The 26324-nt window shown below is 40.9% G+C and overlaps 1 protein-coding gene across 1 annotated transcript; it reads right to left on the bottom strand.

Annotated features, from left to right (window-relative positions):
• Positions 1–821: 821 nt before the first annotated feature.
• Positions 822–13617, bottom strand: ZSWIM2 (zinc finger SWIM-type containing 2). The gene is made up of 9 exons (XM_063118580.1): positions 13474–13617; positions 11394–11470; positions 8080–8120; positions 7509–7722; positions 6268–6519; positions 4091–4175; positions 2450–2565; positions 1905–2058; positions 822–1320 (listed from the first exon to the last, which is right to left on the bottom strand). The coding sequence occupies exons 1-9, from the start codon at positions 13615–13617 to the stop codon at positions 826–828; spliced, it is 1578 nt and encodes a 525-aa protein (XP_062974650.1). The 3' UTR covers positions 822–825.
• Positions 13618–26324: the final 12707 nt, after the last annotated feature.

The following is a 26324-nucleotide window of genomic DNA, read 5'->3' as shown; positions in this document are numbered from 1 at the left end:
ATAGCATCTTTATGTTAAACTCTGCACCTTTGCTTGAAACATCCTAGTTCTCATCTATGGTAGATTTTTTAGTTCATTTATCCACATTATATTACATGCTTTTGATTAGTACAAGAAAATGATGTTGAAATTATTTATTTATGTATCATATTTTGAATCTGCCCAATAACGTGTTGTCTTGGCTGGTTATGAAAAGCTAAAAGAACGAAGGCTCCAAATCGACATAGTGCCTTTGTAAACCTTTTAGAAAAGCTAATTTGCAGGGGGGAGGGAATGAACCCAACTATTTCCCCTGCCTGAACAACTATTCTGAGATTTCAAACTTTTAAAAAAGGGTCACACATGTGCAGCTCCAGTTGCTGAATCAGGCTGGTAAACTACCTGCACAGCAGCCCTTTGTGCACATGATTCCTTTTAACATGCATTGCAGAAGCAGGATCAGGGCAAATAGTTTAATAGTATGTCGAAGACTTCAAATGCCAAATTCATTTTTCTTACCATTTTATATATTAATGGAAACACATTATATATTTCAAAATTGTGCAAGTGTCATGTAGCCTGATATAGTCTGCTACAAGGTGAAATACTAATTTAAGGTAAGTTTAAATGTATGATTAGTTGAGACTTTAAAAGTGTTGAAAAATATAACCTGCTTCCAATAGCAAAGTAAAGTGTGAAGAAGACTATTATAAATTGTGATTTTTCTTGAAATGTATTAAACTGAACCAAGTCTTGCATCCTGATCCTATAAGCACATTTACTTAGAAATAAACGAAACTGAGTGCAGTGGAGCTTGCTGCCAAGTAACTGTACCACACTGCAATCTTAACCTGAATTTCCATTTATAGATAAACCTCTGAGGTCAGTGCCAACTACATTCTCTGTAAACACATCAGCATGAGGCTTTGGAATAAGGACCAATCCCTTAACATACCTAGAAAACTTCAGTTTTCTGAACTTTTGAGTACCATGCAGACTAGGACCAGAATCTCTTGTACAAGTGTAACTGAAGCCATTCAGTGTTAAATTCTGTTCAAACTCTGAAGGACTTTTCTTCTTGCTACAACATCCTTGAAGGCTACTTTGAGTGTTCTCAGGGATATGGCCAGGTTTCATTTGCTTGACAAGCATTCCAGTCCCTGGTATAAAAAGTTCCTGCTCAATCTGCTTTGCAAGGTATGTCTTTGTTCGAGATCCTAATGGATTGACTTTGCCTTTGCTTGGTATATTCTCCCAGGTTAATGGATTATACACAATGTGGCCATCAATAGGGCATGCATTTTCTTTGTGTAACCAATGGTCAATGCATTTCCTGTGGAACTAAAAAACAAAACACATTAGGGGCTGTATCATGGTAATTTTCCACCAAAAGTTTATTCATTTCCCAACTGAATAAAATCTTATCAAAAGGGTATGACCACCAACAAATTATTTGCAAAGAGGCCAGATTCTCGTACTATAGAAAAAAATCAGGCAGAACATAAATGGTCTCATTGGAATAATACTGATCCAAATCTAGTTACCTCAGGAATATTAGGCTCACGCACAGTAATTTGCTGTGGAAAATGCATTAGCTCAAATGGGATTGATTGTTGTAAATCAATACACTTAAATAGCCATGAAGTTCTTAACTCAGATAAATTCCATGATTGCAGTGATGGTCTCCAAAATCCAACTGCCAACGTTCGTATGATTTCTTGGCTTACAGGCCAGTGCTTTCATTTTACTTTATTTTCCATCCTTTCAATCATGCCCTTGGCTACCTGTCACTGGTGTCAACTTCACAAGTGTGGCAACAAATAATGGTACTGCATTTATGAGAGGTATCTAGGGAGACACAACACCTCCAAACCCTTATAAGGCACTTTTCAGGGACAGCTCTATCGGATGCATTTTTTATTTACCTTGTGATTACATGGTAGGAATCTTGTAACTTGACCAAGACAAAATATCTTCAAACAGAGTCTACATTGCAAACCTGGATCAAGTAAACTGCTACATTTCCTAACCAGTACAGTTGGTAATGAGTTTACTATGTGTTCTGGTATGCAACTGGACCTAAAAAGCAAATAATATAATGTCACATTGGTTTGTCTGTGCTCCCCGCCCCACCCCACTTTTTGAACTTACTTCTAATAGTGCAAACAATATTGTTATAATTTGAATAAATGTTTTTGAAGTCAGATGGTAAGGTTTATAATGAATTTCCTACATATCCCACAATCATAATAAAAAGGATATTAATCAATGTAATAGTACAGTGGTGCTAATTTCAGTAGGACCATAGGATTGAGTGACATCCCTTTAAATGCATGTAAATCCCCTATAAATAACAAAAGATATTTAAGATGGGGTTAAAAGATGTGAAATTACTATTTATGGTTACCCTTCTCAAATGCCATTTCTTTAAAAAGATTTCAAATGAACTGCATTATATCTCTCATCTTACTTCTCCTTGCCCCTTTCCTCTTTAGAATGGTTTTCTGGATTAATGCTTTGCAGATTTTCTCCTGAAGTAGATAGTTGCACTATTGGTTCTACTGATCTCCATCTCTGATTTCTTTTCTAGAGAATGAACAAAAAGCTATTGAAAACTAAGCAACAATAATAATTGCTTGTAGGAAATGGTCAGCATTTGCAATTCTAAAGTCATCAACAGCAGAAAAATGAGTATCGGTGGCAAAACCTACAGTGGTTCGTGTGTTATGGTTAGACTGTACACACAAAAGCTAGGAAATCATTTTTTCAACTATAACACCAGTCCCCTTTCAAACCACAATGTGCATTGGGCAAAGGGACCACCCACAATGTTTGCTGTTTATCATCAAAAATAAAGCAATCCAATTGTGGTAAAAACCAACAGGCTATGTTAGAGAGGCCTGCAACATGGCCTAAACCTGAGAGGAAGAGAAAACAAGAGTGTTCCTGATTAGATCCAAATTTTCTCACAGCTACTGAATACTGAATAGTTTAGACTGTAGTCCTTAAATACAACACTGCCCCTTGAAGAAATGTGTTATCACAAGCACTGCAGGTAGCAAGGCAGTGTCCTGTTTGTACAAACAATCCCAGTTCAGGATGGGTGTCTGTAGTTTATAACTGGGGTTGGGCTGAAAAGCCTAGGCCAATGTGGATCTCAATATTCTTGACAGGTGATTTGCAAAAGTATTACACTAAGCTAGGTTGGGGAACATGCAGCTCTCCAGATGTTTTGACATATAACTCCCATCAGTCCTAGCCAGCGAAGACAATGATGAGGAATGATGGGAGTTGCTGTCCAGCAACATTGAGATGGTAATACATTCCCCAGCGCTGCACTAAGTTCAGGAAAAATTATATCTGCCGACTATCAGTCTCACAGGCAGGTAAAATTGCAAGAGAAAAAAGAAACGGTGACTGGGTTCGCACAACATGCCAACTCATCAGGAGTAGACATGGTGGGTTGTTCTGATGTCTAAACCCAAACTGCTTTCTCCGGGGTGGTTTAATTTTTGGCAACAAGCCACCCCGACAACCCACAGCTTGTTCAACCCAACCCCAGATAGCATTTCATTTTGGGTTGCAGCAAGCAGCTAGTGATCTGCGTGGCAAAAGCAGCAAGCCCCACCCACCTTGCTGCTCTTAGCGCTTGCCTGTGCTGCCTCGAGCCCCCTTCACCAGCGACTGCCCATCCACTGCTTCCAAAATGACACTTTGGAAGTGCTGTCACTTGTTCTCCAGCCCTAGAAATTTGCGCAAATGGGGGTTGTAATTTGTAAATTATTATTATTGTTGGTTGGCTATCCGAGATATTTTTCTTGCCTTGTAAATTGCAGCTGTCAAAGGGAAAAAGCGCAACAGGGTACATACAAGGAAACTGACAAGTTAAGGCTGCTTATAGGCTAATTTGTGCACACTTGCCACTGATTTATGGAAGAGCAATGTCTAAATAAGACAAGAGAAAACACCACCAGATGTTTCTTCCTTAGAACTGATTCGCAGACAGACCTTTTTGATAGGATGAGCTAGCAGTTACTGTATTAATTTTTCCTTGTTTAACACTTGGATTAAGATAAATTTTAAAATGGGGGGCGGGGGATTAGTACTGTACCTCTCGGAAAGCAAATGTATGTGAAGGATGACATAAGCTTCTATAACACCCATGGCATAGGTAGTATTCAATGCACTCTGTACACCTTAAAACAAGATAATAATGTCAATTTTTTGTTTGAGGATAAAGAGATTTATTATCTTAAAATAAAACTGATTGACTTAGACTGAATTTGTCAGCAGTTAAGTATGGAACAGTCTGCATCACGTAGGTGAAAAGTAAAATCCCTTCAGCTAGCTAGAAGTCTTTGATGGTTTTGAATCCTATCAATAAAACATTAGTCATTCACAGCATGAGTGTGTACACACTCTTTTCAAAGCTGAAGGATCCCTGCTCTTCTTTATCTCAGACCTCAAAACTATATTGCTGGCTTCAATTAATACAAACCTGCCTGTCACTGGAAATCGAGTTTAACAGGAAAAATGAAGAGATAAGCAGCATAGGGGAAAAGTGCAACTTGCCTTTGTCAATAAGAAAAGACAGAAGCTGAACAAAAACATTCTCAAATGAACACAAGATGGAGCAAAAGCCTTTCCCCCTACTATTTCTAAATTTGGGTTGCTACTCTGGATTCCTTGGGGAAAATACTGTTTGCTTTCAACTATCATAATTTTTTACTTTGAATTACTTGCACATAACTAAAACTGGTCTTTAGTGATATTTTAAACTAAAACTGGTCAGTTTCAATTACAAGAGATCTAAAGGAAAAGAAGCTGCAAACTGAACTTTAACCTACAACTTCATGTTTTAAGTTTTACATGGAGAAATCTAATCTAGCCTTTATGTAAGAGAGATTATTAATGTGAGTAAGGTTTTCTGCATTGGACTATATACTGCTCCGGAAGCTGGAGCTAGTGCAAAATGCTGCAGCTCGGCTGTTGTCTGGAGCTGCCCCTTTCCAGCACGTAACTCCTCTGCTGAGGGAGCTGCACTGGCTGCCTATTCGCTACCGGGCCAGGTTTAAGGTTCTTGTACTTGTGTACAAAGCCCCAAACAACTTGGTACCAGGATACCTGAGAGAGAGCCTTCTCCCCTACTAACCTGCCCGGTCACTGAGGTCATCCGAGGGCCTGCTCCTGGTGGTTCCACATAGATCCATCCTCCGATTGGAATCCACCAGGGGAAGAGCCTTCAGCGTGGTAGCCCCCCTCCTATGGAATTCCCTTACTCTGGAGGTCAGGCAGGCGCCAACTTTGTATTCTTTTCGGTGCTTCCTGAAAACGTCATTATTCCAGGAAGCCTTTCCTTAATATGCAGCCTTGAATCTGTTTTTGCCTCTTTTAAATTTTGTTTTAACTGTTTTATTGTTTTAATTTTCATTTTATCTTGTACACCGTTCTGAAATTTTTCAATGGGGAGCGATATATAAACATTATAAATAAATAAATAAAATATGCTCCAAGATACATAATCACAAGTAAATGGGAACTTTGCTATTGACTTTGGTGAGAGAGAATTTTTTCCTGTAACAGCTTAATCTTATGCATATTATGGGGAAACAAGTTCCACGGTTTTCAATGCAGCTTACTCCATGGTGTGGTTTGGTTTGCAGACCAGGGCCAAATCTACATGTAGTACTGAAGGCGCTTGCGTGCGCCTCCAGTGCGCCGTCAAAATGATGGTGTAGACGGCAAAAGAAGAGACGGAGGAAGAGGCGGAGGCGGCTGGGGAACCGGCCGCGTCCTTGCCGCTGCCTCCCCATCGGCCTCCTGCTGCCGGGGTAAGCGCCACCCAGGTCGGAGAGCTCGGCGGAAGCCGAGCTCTCCGACCTGGGTGGCGCTTACCCCGGCAGCAGGAGGCCGGCAGGGAGGCAAGGACACGACCGGTTCCCCAGCCTCCTCCTCCACCGCCTCTTCCTCCGTCTCTTCTTTCGCCGTCTACACCATCGTTTTGACGGCGCATTGGAGGCGCACGCAAGCGCCTCCAGTACTACGTGTAGATTCCCTCCAAGACTACTAGGAAATATTGAAGAATGAAATTACCTACATGCATAATTATTAGCCAGCCTAATGGATTTACTACGCAAATAACTGACATACACCAACAAGTTATTAATCTCAAAAGTTGCATCTGTGTGTATTATGATTGTTTGTTTAATTTTTGACTGAAAGAAAGTTTAAAAATATCACAAAGACATTAGTGAGGATATAATTATTTAACTGCTTTAAAATGTTTACTTGTAGCAATTTCCTTCAATGGGGCATATTCTGCAGTTATTGCAAGGAATTCCAAGGTGTTTGTCAAGACGCTGCTTCTCTGCTACAGTTACAAGTCTTTTGCAGTTTCTGAATTCTTCCAAGATGAGCTTCAGGGGTGCAAAGTCTTCCCTACACAGAGGACACTTCACCAATGAGTCCTTCTCTAACTCTCTTTGATGATCAGCCCAGATCTTCATACATACTATGTGTATGTTGTTGCCACAACCAAACCTATAGAAAACGAAATATTAATTATATCCTCAAGGAAATTCATATGCAAAGTATTCTATTAAACTATGAAAGCTGTTACGAACATATAGCAGTAGCCTAAATGCAAAACCACAAAATCAAGAAAATGTCTCGGTGCCTAATAATGCATACACTTGTTAACATATAGATAACTTTCCTTAATTTACTAGAAGTACTACACACTAATGTCAACGCATTACAATTTTAACTCTGCCCCTGAATGGTCTCTGACTAAACTCTGTAACATGATCTAACAGTTAGCTGTGATCATTTTAAAAGACTTAACAGTGCAATCCTATGCATGTCTACTTAGAAGTACCACTGAATTTAATGGGGCTTAGTTCCAGATAAACTGTTATAGGATTGCAGCTTTAAGAGGTTTATTTTAAAAAACCATCTTATTCTATATGTAAGTGAAAAAGTGACAACATAGTGCTATCACAGGGGTTGAGAGGAATCTGGTCCATTCGTCGGCACTTGCGCGTACTGTGTAAATATGCTGTAGTAGCCTGCTCCTAGTGCAAAATGCTAAACATTTGAATTCTAGGTACAGAGAGGGAAATTTTCCTATAGGTTGCTGAAAAAAGGGAGGCACCTCACCTGTTTGTTTTATTGTTAAGTAATAGAGTATGCATTGTAAAAATATAAAATGTTCAATCTTAAAAACTGGGTAGATGTTATGAGGTTTTTCTGCTTAATTTAAAAACTTACACTGATTAAATTAGAGCATCGTGGAAGAATGACAAGTTGTGCTTACCAGAATTTCCCAGAATCCCTATCTGTCTTTGCATGTGGATAATCCAAATTCAACGGAGACCGAAAAGATTGGGGAACCCTGCACTAAAGATGTATATTTTTGTAGGAATATTAATAATACATTTCTTCTAGACTTTTCTCTTCTGACAATTTAAGTCAAACAGAACATTAATGAAGATGCATTTTATCCTTCTTCAGTAACAGAGGTAACTCACCTGCAGTAAGTAACAGGAAGCATTTTCTTCAGTAGTGTGTCCTGGCAAACAGGACATATATCCTCATTATCAATTTCTTTTTGTTTAATATACCCATCATCAGGTGTCTGCAACTCCTTAGCAGAATTAGCAGTTACTCTTGTTTGGGGAGTAACTTGTGGACCCTGAAGCATGTAGTTAATTTCTCTTTCCACAAGACCCAATTGGAAAGCATCTATAGAAAAAATCAAAATGGAAAATTTCTGATAAAATATCTTTCTAGTTGGTTCCCAACTGAATTAGTAATCCAAGAAGTAGCCCATTCCATGTTCATTCAGATACAGAATTTCCCACACACTGAGAACATAGGTTAGGATTGATGAAGGCATGAACCCTTTGTGGAGATATTGTTTGTGATGCATATGACAAACCAATCAGAAGAACAGACTCCATGTTGATCAATGGCATAACTGACCATCTGAAAATGACATTTTAGAGGAGAAATGAAAAACTATGATAAGATATTAACACTTCCTGTACTGATCCACAACAAAGAAATAAATAAAAAAATACAAAACTAGCTATTACTTACATTCATGGTCCCTTGGAAGTTTGAACTTTTTGAGTAATAACCTAAAAATAAAACAGCAAAAGCAATATAGTTATTCAGTAACTTGACAATGTAGCTAATCTATCTATCTCTATCTGAATTTTTTTCTAGGTTATCTTTAAGAGTGGGACCTTCCAGGAGACCCATATATATTTGTATAGTGGGAGTGCCATTTTGTGCCTCATCTTAAGGCAGGTTGTGACCCAGGCCACAGCTAGACCTAAGGTTTATCCTGGGATCATCCAGGGTTCGCCCCTGCCTGAGCACTGGATCCCCTGTGTGTCACCTAGATGAACAGGTTTGACCCCTAGACAATCCAGGGATAAACCTTAGGTCTAGCTATGGCCCCAGTTGAAGACAGTGGCATAGTGGCTAAGAGACTGACTTATGAATTAGGAAGTCCCTAGTTGAGTTGCATATTCAATTTTAAAATTGTAGGAGAATAAGCAAAACTTTTTTTATTACAAAAATGCTGTATTTATTTTTATTTATCATTATTACATTCATATCCCACTTCTTTTCCTTCAAGGTACCAAAAGAGGCTTATTTGATCCTCCTCATCTTCAGTGTATCCTCACAACAACCCTGGGAAGTAGGTTGAGCTGAGTCAGTGACAGGCCCAAAATCACCCAGTGAGCTTCATAGCGAAATGGGGACTAGAAACTGGATCTCCTGAGACCCAGTACCACACTGGCTCATAATGAACTTAAAGAACATCTCCAATAATACCCTAGTCACATTATTGACTAAAACATCAATCAAGCGTCAGTAATATCCAGAAATACCCTTCTTTATGAATCAAAAATTGTCTAAAAGAAAATTGCATTACATTTTTTTGTGGACTACCATCCTGCTACCCCTAATCACCACACGATAATTAAAGATCCTTTTGTGTTCGTTTAACAAAAACCATTAATTCTCCACCATCCATTGCATTCAGAAAACTACCCAATCTGCGTGAATTGTTAGGCAAAGCTGCACTTAAGATATTTGCAACCCAGGACCATATCATTGTAAATCAACATGTTGCATTACCTGCAGTTACCTCCAAAAAAATGTTTCTTTCAAGAGCAGTTACCAACAAAACTTATTCCTTTAGTAAATCTTTAACATGCACTTTAATGTTTTATTTAATTGAATGTTAAAAAAGGATGCCATATGCAATATGTAAGGGAAACTACTATGAACCTAAGAACAAGATTCTGTAACCACAAATCTGTGATTATATATATATAAAAAAATGGAGCAGCCTGTTGCAAAACATTTCAACTCTCCTGCCCATGGTCTCTTTGATTTACAGTTGGTTCCAGTAGACCAGTGGTTCCCAAAGTGGGTGGTATTGCCCCCCTGGGGGCGGTGGGATTGCATAGGGGGGCGTTAAGAGGCAATGGGGCAGCAGGGGGGCGCAAAGGGGCAGCAGGGGAGCGCTCGAGGTGGTCTTTTCTGAGAAGCGCTTCTCCAGAAGGTCTTAAAACCCAGGGACATTTTTATGGGAGAAGGTAGTTTGGTCCCAAGCCATAGAGGAGAAGAATCCACACATGTATTAATACCGTTTAAGAAGAGTCCTTTTAACGGTGAATTGAAATGTTTCAAAAGCACCAAAATGCTAATGAAGAGACATCCCCTGCTTGGTGTGCCCCACTATCCTGCACTATGGAGAGTGGTTCAGAAGCTCCTGGTTGCATTTCCAACATCATATTTGGTGGAATGTGGTTTTAGTGTGGTCTGCCTACTTCTCTCCAAGCAAATAAATCGACTCCAGATTACTTAACATGGTGTTAAGTAATACTTCTGTTTTTTCTCCTAAGGAACTTTCATCTCCAGGTATTCCAAAATGCCACACCTGTTACTCATTTAATAGCATAGCTACTGATGAGGGTGGAAGCCAAAACTTTTAGCTTGAAATATATATATAGTTTAATACTCTCGTTAATCTTTTTATCTTTCATACACGACTCCTTATCTCCTAAAAGCTGCAATTCTATACTTGTCTGTTTCATCTGCACCAAATTTGGTTTTGATACTATAAAAGTCACGGCTTGTTATGACTATCAATCACATTTCTTTCTCTATCTCTTAACCAATCCTGGACAAGACATTTAAATACAAACATCTCTTCATATCACTATCATGTTGTAATCCTCACAAAAACTCTATAAGGTACAAGGGCATTATTACCCCTATATTGCGGATAGGAGGGGAATGAGTGGCAGTATCTTGCCTAACATCACCTGTTTAGTTCATGGAAGAGGTAAGACTTAACTAAGGACTTATTAATTCGTAACTCAGTCTCTTAGCCACTATGTCATTGTCTTGTGGATAGGGAACCATATCTGACCTAAGGTGAGTCTCAACACCAAATATACATTGGCCTCAAATGCAGGGGCTTCTGAATCTGAAGTTGTCTGCACTATGCTACACCAAACCTCGCATTTAACTGTCTCTGCAGAGGCCACCAGTGAGGGAGGAAGCGGTGGTCAGGCACCTCTCCACCGTGCCTGGGTCCAGCTCCAGCTGAGAGCCCCTTCCCTCCTGCTACCAACTGTCTCTGGAGAGGCCACCAGTGAGGGAGGAAGCAGCAGCCAGGCACCTCTCCACCGTGCCTGGGTCCAGCTCCAGCTGAGAGCCCCCTCCCTCCTGCCACCAACTGTCTCTGGAGAGGCCACCAGTGAGGGAGGAAGCAGCAGCCAGACACCTCTCCACCGTGCCTGGGTCCAGCTCCAGCTCAGAGCCCCCTCCCTCCTGCTGTCACCTGTAAGGGCTGAACTTTCCAACTAAGACTGTAGTGCCTGAATTTGCTTTCCTTTTCCCCCTCCTCCTCCTCCCTCCCAATCCCCTTTCCTTTTGTGTCATGTCTTTTAGATTGTAAGCCTGTGGGCAGGGACTGTCAAGAAATAATTTTGTAAGTCGCCATGAGAGCCTTTTTTGGCTGAATGGCGGCATAAAAATCCTTAAATAAATAAATAAAAATTTAAAAGGCACTCTCTGTGAGTTCAATGCATCATATCTACTTAAGGATGTTCAGAATAGTAAACTTTCAATCCCCCCCCCCACCTGCGCTAGTCTTCTTCTCATCCCTCTTCATCACTCCCTCTTTTTTTAACTCTTTGGCTCTTGCTTCTTCCCTAAGTGCCCTCTCCCTCTATCCCTCCTTTTTTGCTGCTATACTTCCTCCCAGTCTCTCTGTGACATCAGAATAATTACCAGATTTTTTTTTAAAAAAACACCTGAATAATTGTGTCTTTGAGAAAGAATAATATATTTAAATTGTTTCATATTTTAAAAAATCAATTTACCAGCAGATATGTTTACAGAGGTCCTTCTCTTTCACAAATATTGAGCAGCTGCATGAATGGGGGTTCCCCAAGGACACCTTGTATCAAAGCAACAGAAAACACTTTTAAAAAGGTTAATACAGATATTACAAAATGGAGATAAATGAGAGCTAAAGTTGCAATGAAGATGTAACTAGAGTGTTTATTAAAATCTTTTATTTTTCTTCTACTTTTATTTACACATCCCTACAAAAATATCTCCCGAGAAACTGTGTAACAGTTAGTTGTGCGGACTGATCTCTACATGTGTACCTTCAGAATATATGGCTTGTACCAGGGGCTGTGCCAGGAGTAGTAAATGGGTTAAGTTAGATGCTTACACCTTAGAATGAACTGCACTGAGAACCTATTGGGCAATGCAAGGTAGCCTGCTTTATCAAGGATGAGTAGACATACTCCAGACACTGAAAGCATGTTTTTAAAACTTTTTTTTGTACAGTAGAACATATCAAGAAAGGCTATCCATTTGTGGCTTTCTCACATGCAGATTTTATTTTTGGATTGCGGCAATGTTACACAATGTAAATATACACAACTCCCAGATGAAAAAGCAGTGCTGCTTATGCCCTGGCCTTTGCTTTGTGGGCACAGAAGAACCATCCCTTTCCTTGTGAGCATTAAACCCTGTAATGCTATAATTATGCCACTTATTTGTTACTTTGTAACTAAGCTTTTATCTAATACTTGAAAAGCTTCAAAAACTGGCTTGAGCTTACTCAAGTGCTAGGAAACCAGAAGACGACTAATGGAAAAAATACAAATGCTATTTTTATTTTATGAATTCTTTAAATCAATCATATGGCTGTACTTGAGAAATCTGATTCATCACTGGAGTTTATGACACAGGATTTGTGGCTTTGCGTCTCTGTGTATATGGGTGGTGGAGGGCTGATATTGTGCCTGAGAGGAAGAGAGGTTGGCAGCTTAAGACTTTGTATATTTACAAAAGTGGGAGGGGGGGGGGAAATAGTATTGAGACAGGGTCATAATGTGGTTTTTGAGAGCATGGGTAGACAGCTGCAGTTCAAGCCTCCCAGAGGAGGAAAGGCCTCTGAAATGAAGAGCACCACTAAGAACTGCTATTGTCAAACTGTAGAATGAGAGTATAAATATACCATGGAACTTTATATATTATTCTGGGCAAATAGTAGTCACCCATTGCTACATGGGTAGAAGATGATTAAAGCATTTTACCCTGCTTGCTAGTTAAAAGGGCTCCCAGGGCAGCTTACAAATTTCAGTAGTAAGACAGTCCTTTCCCTTGGGCTTATAAACAAGAAGACATGACTGGATGGCAGGTGACGGAAAAAGGCATGTGCAGCCACCAATTCTAAAAGTTACCACTTTTGTCACATACAGCTGGGATGGAAATAGTTCAGGTAGTCTGATGGAATGGTTACTAGTTAGGTGACAGTTGGGGAGAACCAAAAGCAGCTTGTCTCAGTAGACGTGATGGAATAGCCCTGCTTCTCTTCTCTGCCCTTGTTCTGCAGCCATGTGGAATTCAGGTGAAACTTGAAGGCCAAAGGCTGATGAATATCTGTTTATGGTGCTATATAAATAATAATAATAATAATGCCTGGTATAGTAGAAGGCTATAAAACAGAGGATAATTTGTTGGGGTGACTGTGGGGTGTCACAGGCCATACATCTGGGTTTTTTGTTGGATGAAAAGGAAAGGCTTTGTGAGAGCATAGTTATATGGAGAGATGCTGCAATGGATGAGCAGCAGACTTTTAGGGAGGCACAGGTGTAGAGGAGAAAGAGATAATCTAGCAACAAATACTATGGAGAAATGTATTTAGAAAACAAAACATTAGTGCTGCTGCAAATTAGGGACTCGTATCTTAGTCCTATGCATATTTATTCAGAATTAAGTCTCTTTATATTCTGTGGGGCTTAGTTATAGTATTGCAGATTTAAAATGTTTTTATACACAAGGCTTGAAGTGCCTCTGCTTAGGATTTCCCAAGTGTCCCTCCTCTCGCCACCGCCACGGTTTGCTTGTGGAAACGGGAACGCTTTCTTCATCCCGGCGTACCTTGTGCTCCGTCGCCCGCTGCTCTTCCTCCTGCAGGACGAAAGCGGTGGGCCCCAACTCCCGCACGACGCGCATGGTGCTGCCCAGCGCTTGGTCCTGCCGCCAGCTCAGCTCCGGGCTGGCAGAGACCCGCCGCCGAGACATGTCCGCTGCCGTCTCGGCCAAACCGTCGCTTTTCAAATTCCAGCCGGCTTCGGCCTCCGCCGCGCGCGTGGGTCCTGGTTCCCATGGAGATGGGAGCCAGGCGCGCGCTGCTAAGATGCCTCACATCGCCGCCGCCGCCGCCGCCGCCGCCGCCGCCCCCCTTCCTCGCCTCAGCTTTCTCCCATGAATTCAGAGGGAGCAGAGAGGCGTCTATAAGGAGGCGGGGTGGTTCCCATGGAGACCGCGCGAGAGGGAGAGCGGAGGGAAGGAGATGAAAGCCCCCCCCCCCCCGCAAAAGCGCGTTCTCGGCTTCCGGCTTCCCTCCCTTTTCAACCCGCCTCCCGATGATGTCACTTTTGCTGGGCGCCAAGGAGGGCGCGAGCGCGTTCTGAAGTCACCAGGAATTCCCGTCTCCGGACAATTGAACTAAGAAAGAGAGCGAGAAGTTACATAAATAAGGGCAACCACGGTTAGACGAACTGCTGCTGGGTTTTTTTTAATATATATAATAATCTAGGGTGACCATATGGAAAGGAGGACAGGGCTGCTGTATCTTTAACAGTTGCATAGACAAGGGAATTTTAGTAGGGGTCATTTGTAGGCATGCAACACCTGTTGAAATTCCCTCTTCATTGCAATAGTTAAAGCTGCAGGAGCCCTGCCCTCTTTTTTATCTGGTCAAGAGGGCAGGGCTCCTGCAGCTAACTGTTGGGATGAATAGGGAATTTCAACAGGTGCTGTATGCATACAAATGAAATCTGCTGAAATTCCCTTTTCTATTCAACTGTTAAAGATACAAGTCCCTGCCCTCCGCTCCATATGGTCACCCTAAATCATCTTGTGATGTCCTGAAAGTTGTTATTTTTATATTTATTTTTATCCCGCCTTTTGCCCAATACTGGGCCTCAAGGTGGCCTTACAAAATTTAAAACATATACATTTTGAAACCTAGGAAAAGAAATATACAAAAATTATGTATAGTTGTTGACAATTGGTCAGGTTTTCTAAGGCTGCAGTTTGCGCAATTCCCAAATCCAGTTTTAGGTTAATGCCTTTATTAGGCCAATCAAATGATTTCCCCCAAATTGCGCAAACTTTAGAGGTATCCAGAGCCCTTCATCAGGCAAGAGATAACAAAAAGCAGGTTGGGTATGTGTGCGTAGAAGGACGGGAGGAACCCGATCTGCACGTTTCCTAAGCACGTTTACTCAGAAGTAAGTCCCAGAGTGTTCGATGGGGTTTACTCCCATGAAATTGTGCACAGCATTGTGGCCATAGTCGGTTCCAGATGGTGTCCCCGTTGTGATGTAATAATGGAATAACGGGAATAACGGGCTCAAGTTAAAGGAAGCCAGATTCTGGCTGGACATCAGGAAAAACTTCCTGACTGTTAGAGCAGTGCGATGGTGGAATCAGTTACCTAGGGAGGTTGTGGGCTCTCCCACACTAGAGGCATTCAAAAGGCAGCTGGACAACCATCTGTCAGGGATGCTTTAGGGTGGATTCCTGCATTGAGCAGGGGGTTGGACTAGATGGCCTTGTAGGCCCCTTCCAACTCTGCTATTCTATGATTCTATGATTCTGTGGAACAATTTTATGTGCAGCAGCTAAATCAGATTTAGACATTTGTTGCAACCATCGAATCACATACCTACTAGTACAAAGTAATACTATTAAAGTCAGCAGCAGAATTGATTAAATTAGTAAGGTAGTTTTATGGAAATCACAGGCCTTGGAAGCAACCCAGAAAGCCTATTGTGTAGGCAAAGTATTAGGTGCTTGCAACAATGTTTTGGGCCATCCCATCAGCCCCAACAAGCATGGCCAATGGTCGGGGATTTTAGGAGTTGTAGTCCAAAACAAGTGGAGGGCAGCAGGTCAAAGCATCTGGGCGGATTTTTATCTTAGAAGAAAGGCAGCTAATGGGGGAGGGGGGCATGATAAAGGTTTATAAAATTATGACTGATGTGCAGAAAGAAACATTTTCTGTCTCTACCATAAGACGTGAACTTGAAATCATTCAATACAATTAAGTGGCAGTAGATACAGGGCGTATCAGATGAGCGTTTTATTGCATGCTCATTACTGCCCACTCACAGTTTTTCCATGACATCCTCCTGTGTGTCTCCTACCCCTTCTGGTCTTTTTTCCATGACAAAATAGACCCCAGTAAATCTGACTTATAGTTTCAAAGCGAAACTTGCTGCCATTTTCTGCTGTGTGCGGGAAAAGCAGTGCAAGAAAAAAAGCCCACTGAATGGATCATCTGGTCGTTGCTGCTTCCTCTTTCTTTCCCCGTGTAAAGAAATTGTTGCTGTTGTGGGACAGGAACAGGAGGCCATAGTGACAGTAGGGAAACACGACCCCTCCTCGGATAGAAAAAAGAAACTTCATCCAGCACACAGTTCGTTTATGGAATTCAATGCCATCAGATGGCTTTAAAAGGGTATTAGACAAATCAGTGGAGGATAAGGCTCTCAATGAGCTTCATCCCATGTACCCATTTCCCTCGAATTATCCCCAAAGCGTAAAGCTGTTGTTGTTGTTCTTAGCTATATCACACCCCAGGCGGTGGTGCTTCTAAGATCCTTTGCATACCAGGAAAAGGGTTTAAGGGGGGAAATGTAAAAAAATCATAAAAAATCAACAGATGACCCAATCTGATTCAAATTTGGTATGCTGAAAGCCCTCCTTAATATATATTACTGTGCCAGTTTTGATGTCTCTATCTTTAAAACTTATGCAGATATAAGCATTTGTTTAATTTGAAGTTTAAAAATATCTAATCATCCTCCTGCGCCTCCAGTGGCTGCTCGGAGAACAACAAAAGATCCATTCTTAAAGGAGTCCAAAATATGTCGGTTCTTTTGACTAAGAAGCACAATTAAGGCAGGATGCATGGGAATACTTCACAGTAAAAGCAGATTATAAGATGGAAAACTTCGGAGTCCTTTGCACGCAATTCACAGTGATTGCACAGTATAACGCTGGTGTGATGAAGTTAAGTGGCTCTTAGGCATTGCAAGAGGGACCTGCAACACAATGTTGCAGGATACCACATTCCTTTCCCTTCCCACCCTGTTTTCCATTTCCCCCACAAGAGTTGGCATTCTAAGACCCCCGAACACTCCCAGTCATCATGGGGCTGTTTCAGTTTCCCCTGGTTTTTCTTCCCTAAAGGTATTTTTGTCTTTCTGTCAACCCGCTAATACCTCCCTCTTGTGTGTGTGTGTTGCCATTTGGCTACATAAGCCACACGACTGGGAGAATGGAGTTCACTCTTCGTATATGATAGCTAAATAGAGCCTCCATGTTCAGAGGCAGTATGCCACTGAATACTAGTTCCTGGAGAGCAACAGTGGAGGAGGGCTATTACCAGAAGCACCTGATTGACATGATGGAAAGATGCTAAACTAGAGGGACCTTTGGTATGAGACAGTGGAGTTCTTCTTACATAAAAGTCCCAAAAGACAGCTTTTAGCTTATAGAATGCTCAGAATGTAAGATTATTGAAGGAGTACGTGTGTATATAGCATCGTTCCCCAGCCGGATGTGTTGGACTGCAACTCCCATCATCCCCAATTACTGTCTGGAGAAAATGAGCCCTGTCCAACGTATCTGGAGGGCACCAGGTTCCGGAAGGCTGGCATATAGAAGAATGTTGGATGGAGGTGCAGAGGAGACTGGAAATAATGGATCCTAAGACAGGTCCATTTAAGGAAGTTCATGGAAGGAACATTTTCCATCTCCTCCTTCGCTCAGGCTTCTGTCATCCCTGAAAAGATGTTCTGAAGGATGTGGGGGCCCTGGGTATGGCACAGGGGAACTGCTGGGTGGAAGAAAGGAAATGTTCCTTCTTCCTTAAGGTATCTTAGGGTCCAAGCCCAATTCTGGGTGATCCCTGCGCTCTTACAGCAGTCTCCCAAGGTTGGGGAATCCCACATTGTTTAGGAGGGTCCCCCGATCCTCTGAAGAGGCTTTTTGGAAGTCACAAATGGCTGCAGATTGGAGGAGGGGAGGCAAGACTCTCCTTCCATAAACTTCCTCCAGTTATCTTGGGATCCAAAGCTATTATAAACAGAACTCCGAGTTTCACTTAACTATACTTATGGCATGTTTAAAAATGCATTCTAGTTAAAAGCTAGCTCCAGTTGAATGTTAATGCTTTCACTGGAGCATTATTAATGCTGTATGTGGTGAGAGGAATCAGACCGTGCTTCTAAACCAAATCGAAACGGGTAAATGTACTATTAAGCACTGGGACACTAAACAGATTGTTTTCTATATTTGGCAGAATTCATCAACATTTCCAGCTATTTTAAGAGATCCCAGCTTTGGAAGTGCTCTGTTGAAGATCTAACTTTTCCCTGCCATCAGCATGTTTTTAGTTTCCTAGATACAATCACCTTTGACAGTTTGGCAAATAAACTTGAATATGAATTATGATGTTACATAATTCTACCTAATGTTACATCACAGAACAAAGTGGACATAGACATTTCACAGTCTTATGGTTACAAAAGACAAAACAGTATGGAGAAAAAAAAGAAAGAGATTATGCCATGCATTTTATGCCTCTCTAACTGTATCCTTTATCCATTCACTTCCAATTTCCACTGCAATTACCCATTGTGTTTCCAGTAATGTCAGTTTTATGAGGCTACTCAAAGAGGAAAGGGTGAAAGTGACTAGAGATTAGAATCCTATTCCATTGTTTGTTTTATCAGAAGCATTCCTCATGAGAGAAATATGGGTTCTTCTTACTGCTATGTAATTTATTTAAGGCAGGCAAAGTGCATGTCAAGTAAGATATTTAATTGATTTTAAATATAAGATTGTTTGCCAGTTTAGAAGATGAATAACCCATAGGTATTACCAAAACCACAGATTATCCTACTGGTCACTTCAGGGTGGGTTTTTCTTTTTCTTTTCTTTTTCCTCTTAGCGTTACTGACCTGACCTTGAATGAAAGCCAGGTTTTAATCTCCCTGTTTTTCAATTTGTTAATAATAAAGATGAAAGGCCTGATCCTATAATATGTGTGTGTGTGTGTATCTATATCTATATATATCCAGGACTAAAATGGTTTGTAAAATGTTTGATCTTTTAAAATGCTTTATTGAGTTTTGTCATAAGAGGGGGGGGGTGTGGGTGGTGGTGGTTGGGAAATAACAGTTAGCTGCAATTTATTTTAGCACCACACCATGAAATGATGCTCAGTGTGATGCAGCTCGTCACCAGAGAAGATGTAAAACAATAGACAATGTGCTGAGTAAAGTGTTTGTCTTGCTATTTTTCTTCAGTCTCATCCTACCAAGTGCATTGTCCAGAAGGACCGGGCTCAAGTGTACAAAAGTGCTTATCTAACGACATTATAAAACAGATTATTACTGACATAACAAAAATATGTTTCCTGGGTAGGACCGGCCCTCATTGTCAATTTCCTTCAGCAATATCTGGAGAGGATCTGATAAGACTTTGCCACTTTACATAGGTCAAAGGGGAATGTCTTCTCCTTCACTTCAGCAGCCAAGAACAAAGCCAGACATATGTTATCGCCATCACACAGGAAACTATGTGCCGGCTTGTGTTCGGCGGAGCACAAATACAGGAAGAGTGTCAGGTTGGCTGAAATCTAATGAAGGCTTGCTGAGATATATTCGACTAACAACACAGTCTTGGATGTGTGATAAGCCTTGACAGCTAAGGCGCCAGCCTAAGTACTTGCGATGGGGGTACATGGAAGAAGTATAGCTTTGCTCCAATGTTCTCGACGGGTACAGTTAACAAGTGGAGAAATCGTGAGCGGGGCTGAACTGCTGCTGGACCCTGCTGCCAATCTTTATGCACAGACTGGAGGGCCTAAAAGGGGGAAGCTGTGGGTATAGTGGCTTCACTTTGGGGCCTGATCCAGCCAGGACCCACACTAAACAGATTCCAAGGTCCCAATATGACTCAAGTCTACTAGTGTGAAAGAATGATGGTTCATTGATAGAAAATGGATGCACACACTCCCCCACCCTGGCTCTCCGCTGCAGTTAATCTGGTTCCCAAAGAAGTGATGAAATATAGCTGTACACAATAGGTTTACCAAATACGCATCACCCAAAAGAGAGGACACCAATTTGCATACATTTGCACGTGTAAATGCACACAGATTTAGAAAGGATCATAGACTAGTAGAGTTGGAAGGGGCCTGTAAGATCATTGACTCCAACCCCCTGCTCAATGCAGGAATCCTCCTTAAAGCAAACCTGACAGATGGTTGTCCAGCTGCCTCTTGAAGGCCTCTAGAGTGGGAGAGCCCACAACCTCCTTAGGTAACTAGTTCCATTGTCATACTGCTCTAACAGGAAGCTTTTCCTGATGTCCAGCCAAAATCTGGCTTCCTGTAACTTGAGCCCATTATTCCGTGTCCTGCACTCTGGGATGATCAAGAACAGATCCTGGCCCTGTAATTGAAATAGAAATACAAGACTTCTCACCATCGTGGATAAGGCTGACTTGGTGATCTGCGTGCCTGCCCAGTTTGCTGACCTGGTGGGCAATTTCAAGACCCCTGCTGCACTCCCTCCTTAGGGGTCTTTGACTTTGAGCCAGACTTGGACTGGAAAGCTCATCCAGCAGCAGACACCTTCAATTTGAGGACTGTCCTCAGCCAACTCTCCAAACTAGGGGACTGTTCTTTGCAAAGTAGGACACCTGGCTACCCTACACATGTACATCTTCTGCATGGTTAGGAACGATGCAGAACGGGTTCCTGATTACACAGAGCGCTCACACAAGTTCAGCTGTATGTTTATTACTTATTGTTGCATTCAGCTATTGGCGGTATAATTTATTTATTTATTTATTTATAAAAATGTAATAAATAAATAAATATTTATATCCCACCTTTTTTCCTCTAAGGAACCCATAATCATCCTCCTCTCCATTTTTATCCTCACAACATGCCTCTCTTAGGTCTTATTACTGGCAGTGAGTGCTTTGGAGCTCCTTCAGACAAGCGTTTTATCACACGCTGGCGACAGGCCACTCACGGATCTTTGCAGATCATTTTGACGATTACATGTTTCTCCTGCTGGTCTCCCGCTCCTTCCGCCATTTTTTCCGTTGTAAAATAATTCTCAAAAAATGTGACTTTTCTGAGCTATAGCGACATTTGTCACTATTTCCTGCCATGTGCAGGAGAAGTTTCACTACAAAATGCCCACTAGAGGGTGCTGTCCCACTATACTGAATGGGCCATGTGGTCGCTACTTTCTTCCCCTTTCTCCCCATGTGATTCTTCTCGTCCCTATCGCGGAAGAGAAGCAGAAGCAAGAGAGACGGTAAAGAAACGTGATTCCCCCCCCCCACCGTCTGAAAGAGCCCTTAAGTTAAAATATGCTGGTATTTTTGGCCCTGTACCTGTTGCTTTTGACTCCACCCCTTTTGCCCTAAGCCACACCCACAATTGGAATGAGTCCTCCAGGAACACTTTTGAAATGGAATTTGGCTCTTGAACTGAAAGGATTTCAAGACCCCTGCGTGATTCCTTTGAATGTAAGAAGAGGGCGGGGGGGCAGAATTCAACCCAGAGTTGGTCACTCTGAAATCCATTGACTTCAATTGGCCTGAGCATGCCTCACCCTATGTGGCATTGCGGCAAGGGTCTTCTTTACCTGTTTTTACAGAAATGCTTAAGTGGTTTTTTTATTGCTTTTTCAAATCATTTGAACAATTTGTTTATAATTTAGACTGCCCATTTCAATAGCACATCCTTGTTAGTCTTAGTCTAAATGCTTTGTGATTGCTTTGTGATTAGCTTTAAATGGGGCTACCAAAACAACTTTGGGCATGATTGTTTCTTAATTGTTCCTTGGGGAAATCAGATGGGGATTTGGTTGGGGTAAAATTAAACAAGAAGACCAAACGCCCTGTTGAAATCAATTTATGGTTGTGCAGTTTGTGGTGATGATTAGACAGCAGGTGTTCCAAAAAACTAGGAGGTAGATTAGTTCCTTAGGGCACAATTAATCCTTTTAGCTCAAATGAAGGACTTTGGGCCTGTTCTATGACAATTCACAGGGGTCTTTCTGTATTCCTTTGTTCACTGGGCAGTGCCCTCAAGCAGTAGTTTGGCTGTGGTTCCTTGCAGTGATCAGATTAGATATACTTCTCTAGCCGGTCATAGTGAGTGTTAACATGAACCAGGCAACTAATGGTCTATTTTAGAGCTAGAATGTTTATGTTCATCTCTCCCAGTGTAAGATTTATGCATTCAGAATGGAAACACTGCACTTGGAAACAATTGTGAGTAATTAGGAATCCTCCAATAGCCACACAGAAAAAGCCCAATTCTCATTTTTCAAAGGTACCACAATGTCAAAATTACGTAAGAGAAGATCCACTTGTACATTACTTCACATTGAATGTTAAGGTTTCAGTTGCAGCAGAACTGAGTCTTAGGAAGCTTTCAAATTTGTATTTTAAATTCGTTGGTTGTTTTTATGCTCTTCATGGTTTAAATTTTTGTGAACCGCCCAGGGAGCTTCAGCTATTGGGCGGTATAAAAATGTAATTAATAAAATAAAATTAAAAAAATAAATAGAGGGCTCCTAACGTTATCAATCAAAAGGCATTTTGTACATGTATTCTGTCTTTTCCTCATTAAACCAACCAACCAACCAATCAATCAAATAGTTTATTTGTGTAGCAGAAGCCATTACAATAAAACAGAACACATAAAAACAAGAGTAAAATACACATCAACTTAAAATGATAATAAAACCTAACAGTCAGGGATTACTCATCAAGACAGTTTGACTTCTCACAAACGTTCCTCTTTCAAATTGCTGCTCTGAAAGCAAAGCAGGCCACTTTTTCAAAAACCTGAGGCGATATACTCCTGTGTTAAAAATTGATCAAATACCCATCAGATCTGTCTGATGGCAGATCTAAATCCCCAAACAAGGCTTTTTTAAAATCTTCATAAATTGGGCAAACAAGCAGATAATGAGGGAGGCCTTCAGGCATGTTGGCCCTGCACGGGCAGACTCTTCGTCTGTAGGGAATCTGACAGTAGCATCCTAAGATTATAGCAGAGTTCATGGACTGAAATCGTAAGTCAGTAAAGGCTTTCTTCCATTTGAAATTTGTAATATTAGTTATATATTGTGGGTAGGGAATTCCCTCCATAAAGGGATTTTTCTGGTTAGAAAAAGGATGGAGGAAGCAATAGGAAGACAAGAAAATGGAAGATGTCGTCATCTGGATCCCCTGTAAAAGGCATGAAGTAGGAGCTCCATCAGACGAGCTCCTGGGCACTCGCGGATTTTCGTGGGTCCCTCATGACATCATCTACGTCCTGAACACCTCTCGCTCCTTCTTGCCTTCTTCACATGACAAAAAAACACCCCAGTAAGTCCAACTTAAAATAAAGATGGAAGTTGCCACTATCTCCTGCTGTGTGCAGGAGAAGCAGCGCGATCAAAACAGCCCACTGAATGGGCCACATGCAAGTTGTTTACTGCTCCTTTCAAAAGAGGAAGTAATGAGGGACAAACACATGGGCAGAGAAGCGACAGTAAGCAAATGCGATTTTCCCCTGTGTGATGACACTCTTAGGGAGATGGCAAAAGAAGAGTTTTCTTTTGAATAAGTATTGATTTTCAAAGGCTAGACAATAGAATTGGAACACATGAACTTATAAGAAAGAAGTGATTGTCTTGAGGATGTGCAGAGGAACTTGTCAAATACTCCTAAATACTCTGGAAGGAATGCTTGGCGAATATCTTCCAGAGTAATTAGGAGGAGGTGGAGTGGTGTCATTTCTGCTTGATAAGGAAGAAATGACAGGCATGGAAAGGCTTTCTAATATTGATTTTCTTTCAAATTTTTCCTTTGAAAGGATGCTACAGTTATCGAACCAAAAAGAGAGCTGTAGACAAGTGGGCATTTGAGTGGCAGGTTTCTGGATGTTCTCACACATTTAAATATTAAACAAGTCACTCTGTACTGGACCAAGAATAAATCCCACAGTAGTGAATGTTTAGTTTTACAGACATGCCTTTTTTTTTTTTTGGCTTGGTTCATAAGTGGGAAATTCAAGAATCTGCCATGTCATTGTATCGTTACACCATTCCTTACACTGAGGACTGCAGCATTTAAGGGAAGGTGGGGAACGTTTTTTTCTGGTGAGGGCCACATTCTTTGTGGGAAATCAGTCGGGGACTGGGTGTCAGCAGTGGATGAGGCCAGAGCTAAAAACGGGGGACTAGAGCAGTGGTGGACAACTTCAGACCCAGGAGCCAAATGTGGCCCTCTTAGATTGCTGAGATAGCCATGACCCTGCCCTAACCCCCCTCCCCGTACCACCAATGGTTTGATCCAAGCTTTTATACACTCCCTTCTAAAAAGCTGAAATGCCTTTCCTAAGGCTTAGGTACTGACAGTAAGAGCTTTAAGCTACAACATGCTGATTTTATTGTAATTTTGGCTATGCCCCTTTTGCCACGAAACAACTCCTGTGAACATGTCATTTTCAGCACCAACAGAAACCTATTTCACAGCATTCCCTGCAGCCAGTCAGAAAATGTGTTGTTATTGGGGTTTTTTAAAAATGTGGGCTGGATAGGGCACCTTGGTAGGCACCAAAAAGGTGTTGGGCACCACAGGCACCACTTTTCCTTCCTCTGCTCTATCTCTACTAAGAATGCCAGGATCCAACTCCTCACCTACCATTGCCAAGATTTCTTACTTGCTCTTCTTTCCTCTTGGCATAGCAAAGTCAAAAGGAAAAAAAGAGTCATTTTGTGATCTATCCAGGTGCTCTAGGAACCAAGGATCTATAACAGGGATGGGGAACATGTGGTTCTGCAGATGTTTTTGGACTATAACTTCCATCATTGGCTATTCTGACTATGGCTAATGAGAGTTGCAGTCCAACAGTATCTGGACGGCCACATGTTCCCCACCACTGATCTATAAGATGAAGCCATAAATGTACAGAGAAACATCTGCTGTTATGAATGCATGTTATTATTAATATTCATAGTTTTACCTGGAAGAAAAAAATAGGTTTGGTTCTGTGATAATTTTTTAATAACAAAAGATGAAACAAATATTGTCTTTTTCTGGCAACTATATATTTATTTTAACTATTAAGTCTTTATTGCACTATATTCAGTACAGAGATAGACAAATCTGTCCATTTCAGTTTCTCCTTATTTCATTCTAAAAATTGTTTCATCTGAAACTGAGAATTTCTCCAGTCTTAGATTTGGTTCATGCCAAACTTTGAGATTTTTTTTTTTAGTTTGCATGACAATTCATTAACATTTTTTGTGCATGTTTCTCCTAACACATGCATTTTGTATGTGTTTTTGTCTAATATAAACATTTTTTCAGGCAGTTTTCCTAATATCATGCATTTCTAAAGTTATTTTCCTCAATATATGCATTTCTGTAAACATTTTTTGATTGGAGAACTCCATTGCAAAATTCAGAGAAGTGCAAATTTCAACAGATAACTGACTTTTAGCTTGCATAGTGGTTCGAAAGTTCAAAATTAGGTAAGTGGAAAGTGTGCATGCATGTGAAATTAGGTAACTGGAAAGCATATGTGTGTGTGTTTTACAATGCTTATTATAATGTGAACTCAAATTTCTCAGCCAGCATTAATTTGGTATCCATATAAAGAAGACAGGAAACATATCTATCAGCCCCACCATCCAGTATGCAGGCCATTTTAGTTTCAGAAGCCATATTATTATTATTTTATTTCATTTCATTTCTATACTGTCCAACAGCCGAAGCTCTCTGGGTGGTTCACAAAAATTAAAACCATAAGGTACAGTGTAAAATATAAAATATAGAAGCTTAGAGCCACAATATAAAAGTATAACTAGAATGAAACTGAACAGCAATTCAGAGATTTAAAATACAGATTTAAAACAGAGTTAAAATGTCTAGGATGGTAAAATGCTAAAATACTGGGGAAATAAAAAGGTCTTCACATGGTGCCAGAAAGAGTACAATGTAGGTGCCAGGTGAAATTCAGTCATTTCGCACATATATGTGTGTGTTACAATGCTTAGGAAAGCGGAAATTCTGATTTTTTTCCAGTTTTGATGCTAAAAGAGAAAGGAGCCAAGTTCAATGCTTATAGAGAAGGAATATCTCAACTTGGCTCATTCCACCTAGGGATAAATTTATTATTTCATAAAGAATAAAATATTACTCTAGTTGATAGAACATTGATCCAAGGGCTTTCCATAGATGAGATAATGTCATTAACATGAGAAATATGTCATCTCATACAACTTTGGTTCCCTGTGCATCAGCAAAAGAGAAAATGTATGTGGATTTTATTGGACTTTTATTTGTTTTATCTGAGAACAATTTGTTATAGGACAACTAATATATTGAATTAATAAATAAATAGCCAAAAAAGTCCCTTTAGTTTCTGAAAAGCTGTTTATTTCTATTGATATGATGTTACTAGGGGGCTGTTGATACATGGGGAAGGCCCCACGGTAGCTGTGGATCTGCGTTGCATCAGTTAGAAGACACAAGCGCAGCTTAGCAGTCACCGCAGGGCTTTCCCGTGAAGCTGTGGATTGAAGAAGTTGGAGATTTACTCTGATTTTCTCAATCAGAGTGATATCAGTACAGTGCTTCCACTGTCTGATGTCACTCTGGAGCCAATCTGGGGTCAGTCCAGG

This window comes from Elgaria multicarinata, chromosome 2 (assembly GCF_023053635.1).
Source record: "Elgaria multicarinata webbii isolate HBS135686 ecotype San Diego chromosome 2, rElgMul1.1.pri, whole genome shotgun sequence".
In the NCBI taxonomy this organism is placed as follows: domain Eukaryota; kingdom Metazoa; phylum Chordata; class Lepidosauria; order Squamata; family Anguidae; genus Elgaria; species Elgaria multicarinata.
Note: the sequence above shows the minus strand (reverse complement) of the source record. Positions and strands in the feature narration are given on the sequence as shown.

Coding starts and splice junctions, on each gene's coding strand:
- ZSWIM2 (XM_063118580.1), bottom strand. CDS start 13,617: ATGTCTCGGCGGCGGGTCTCTGCCAGCCCGGAGCTGAGCTGGCGGCAG. Junction 2,059..2,449: donor GAGGAAAGGGGCAAGGAGAA/GTAAGATGAGAG, acceptor TTTGCTTTTTAG/GTCCAGTTGCATACCAGAAC. Junction 1,321..1,904: donor TCCTACCATGTAATCACAAG/GTAAATAAAAAA, acceptor TTTGTTTTTTAG/TTCCACAGGAAATGCATTGA.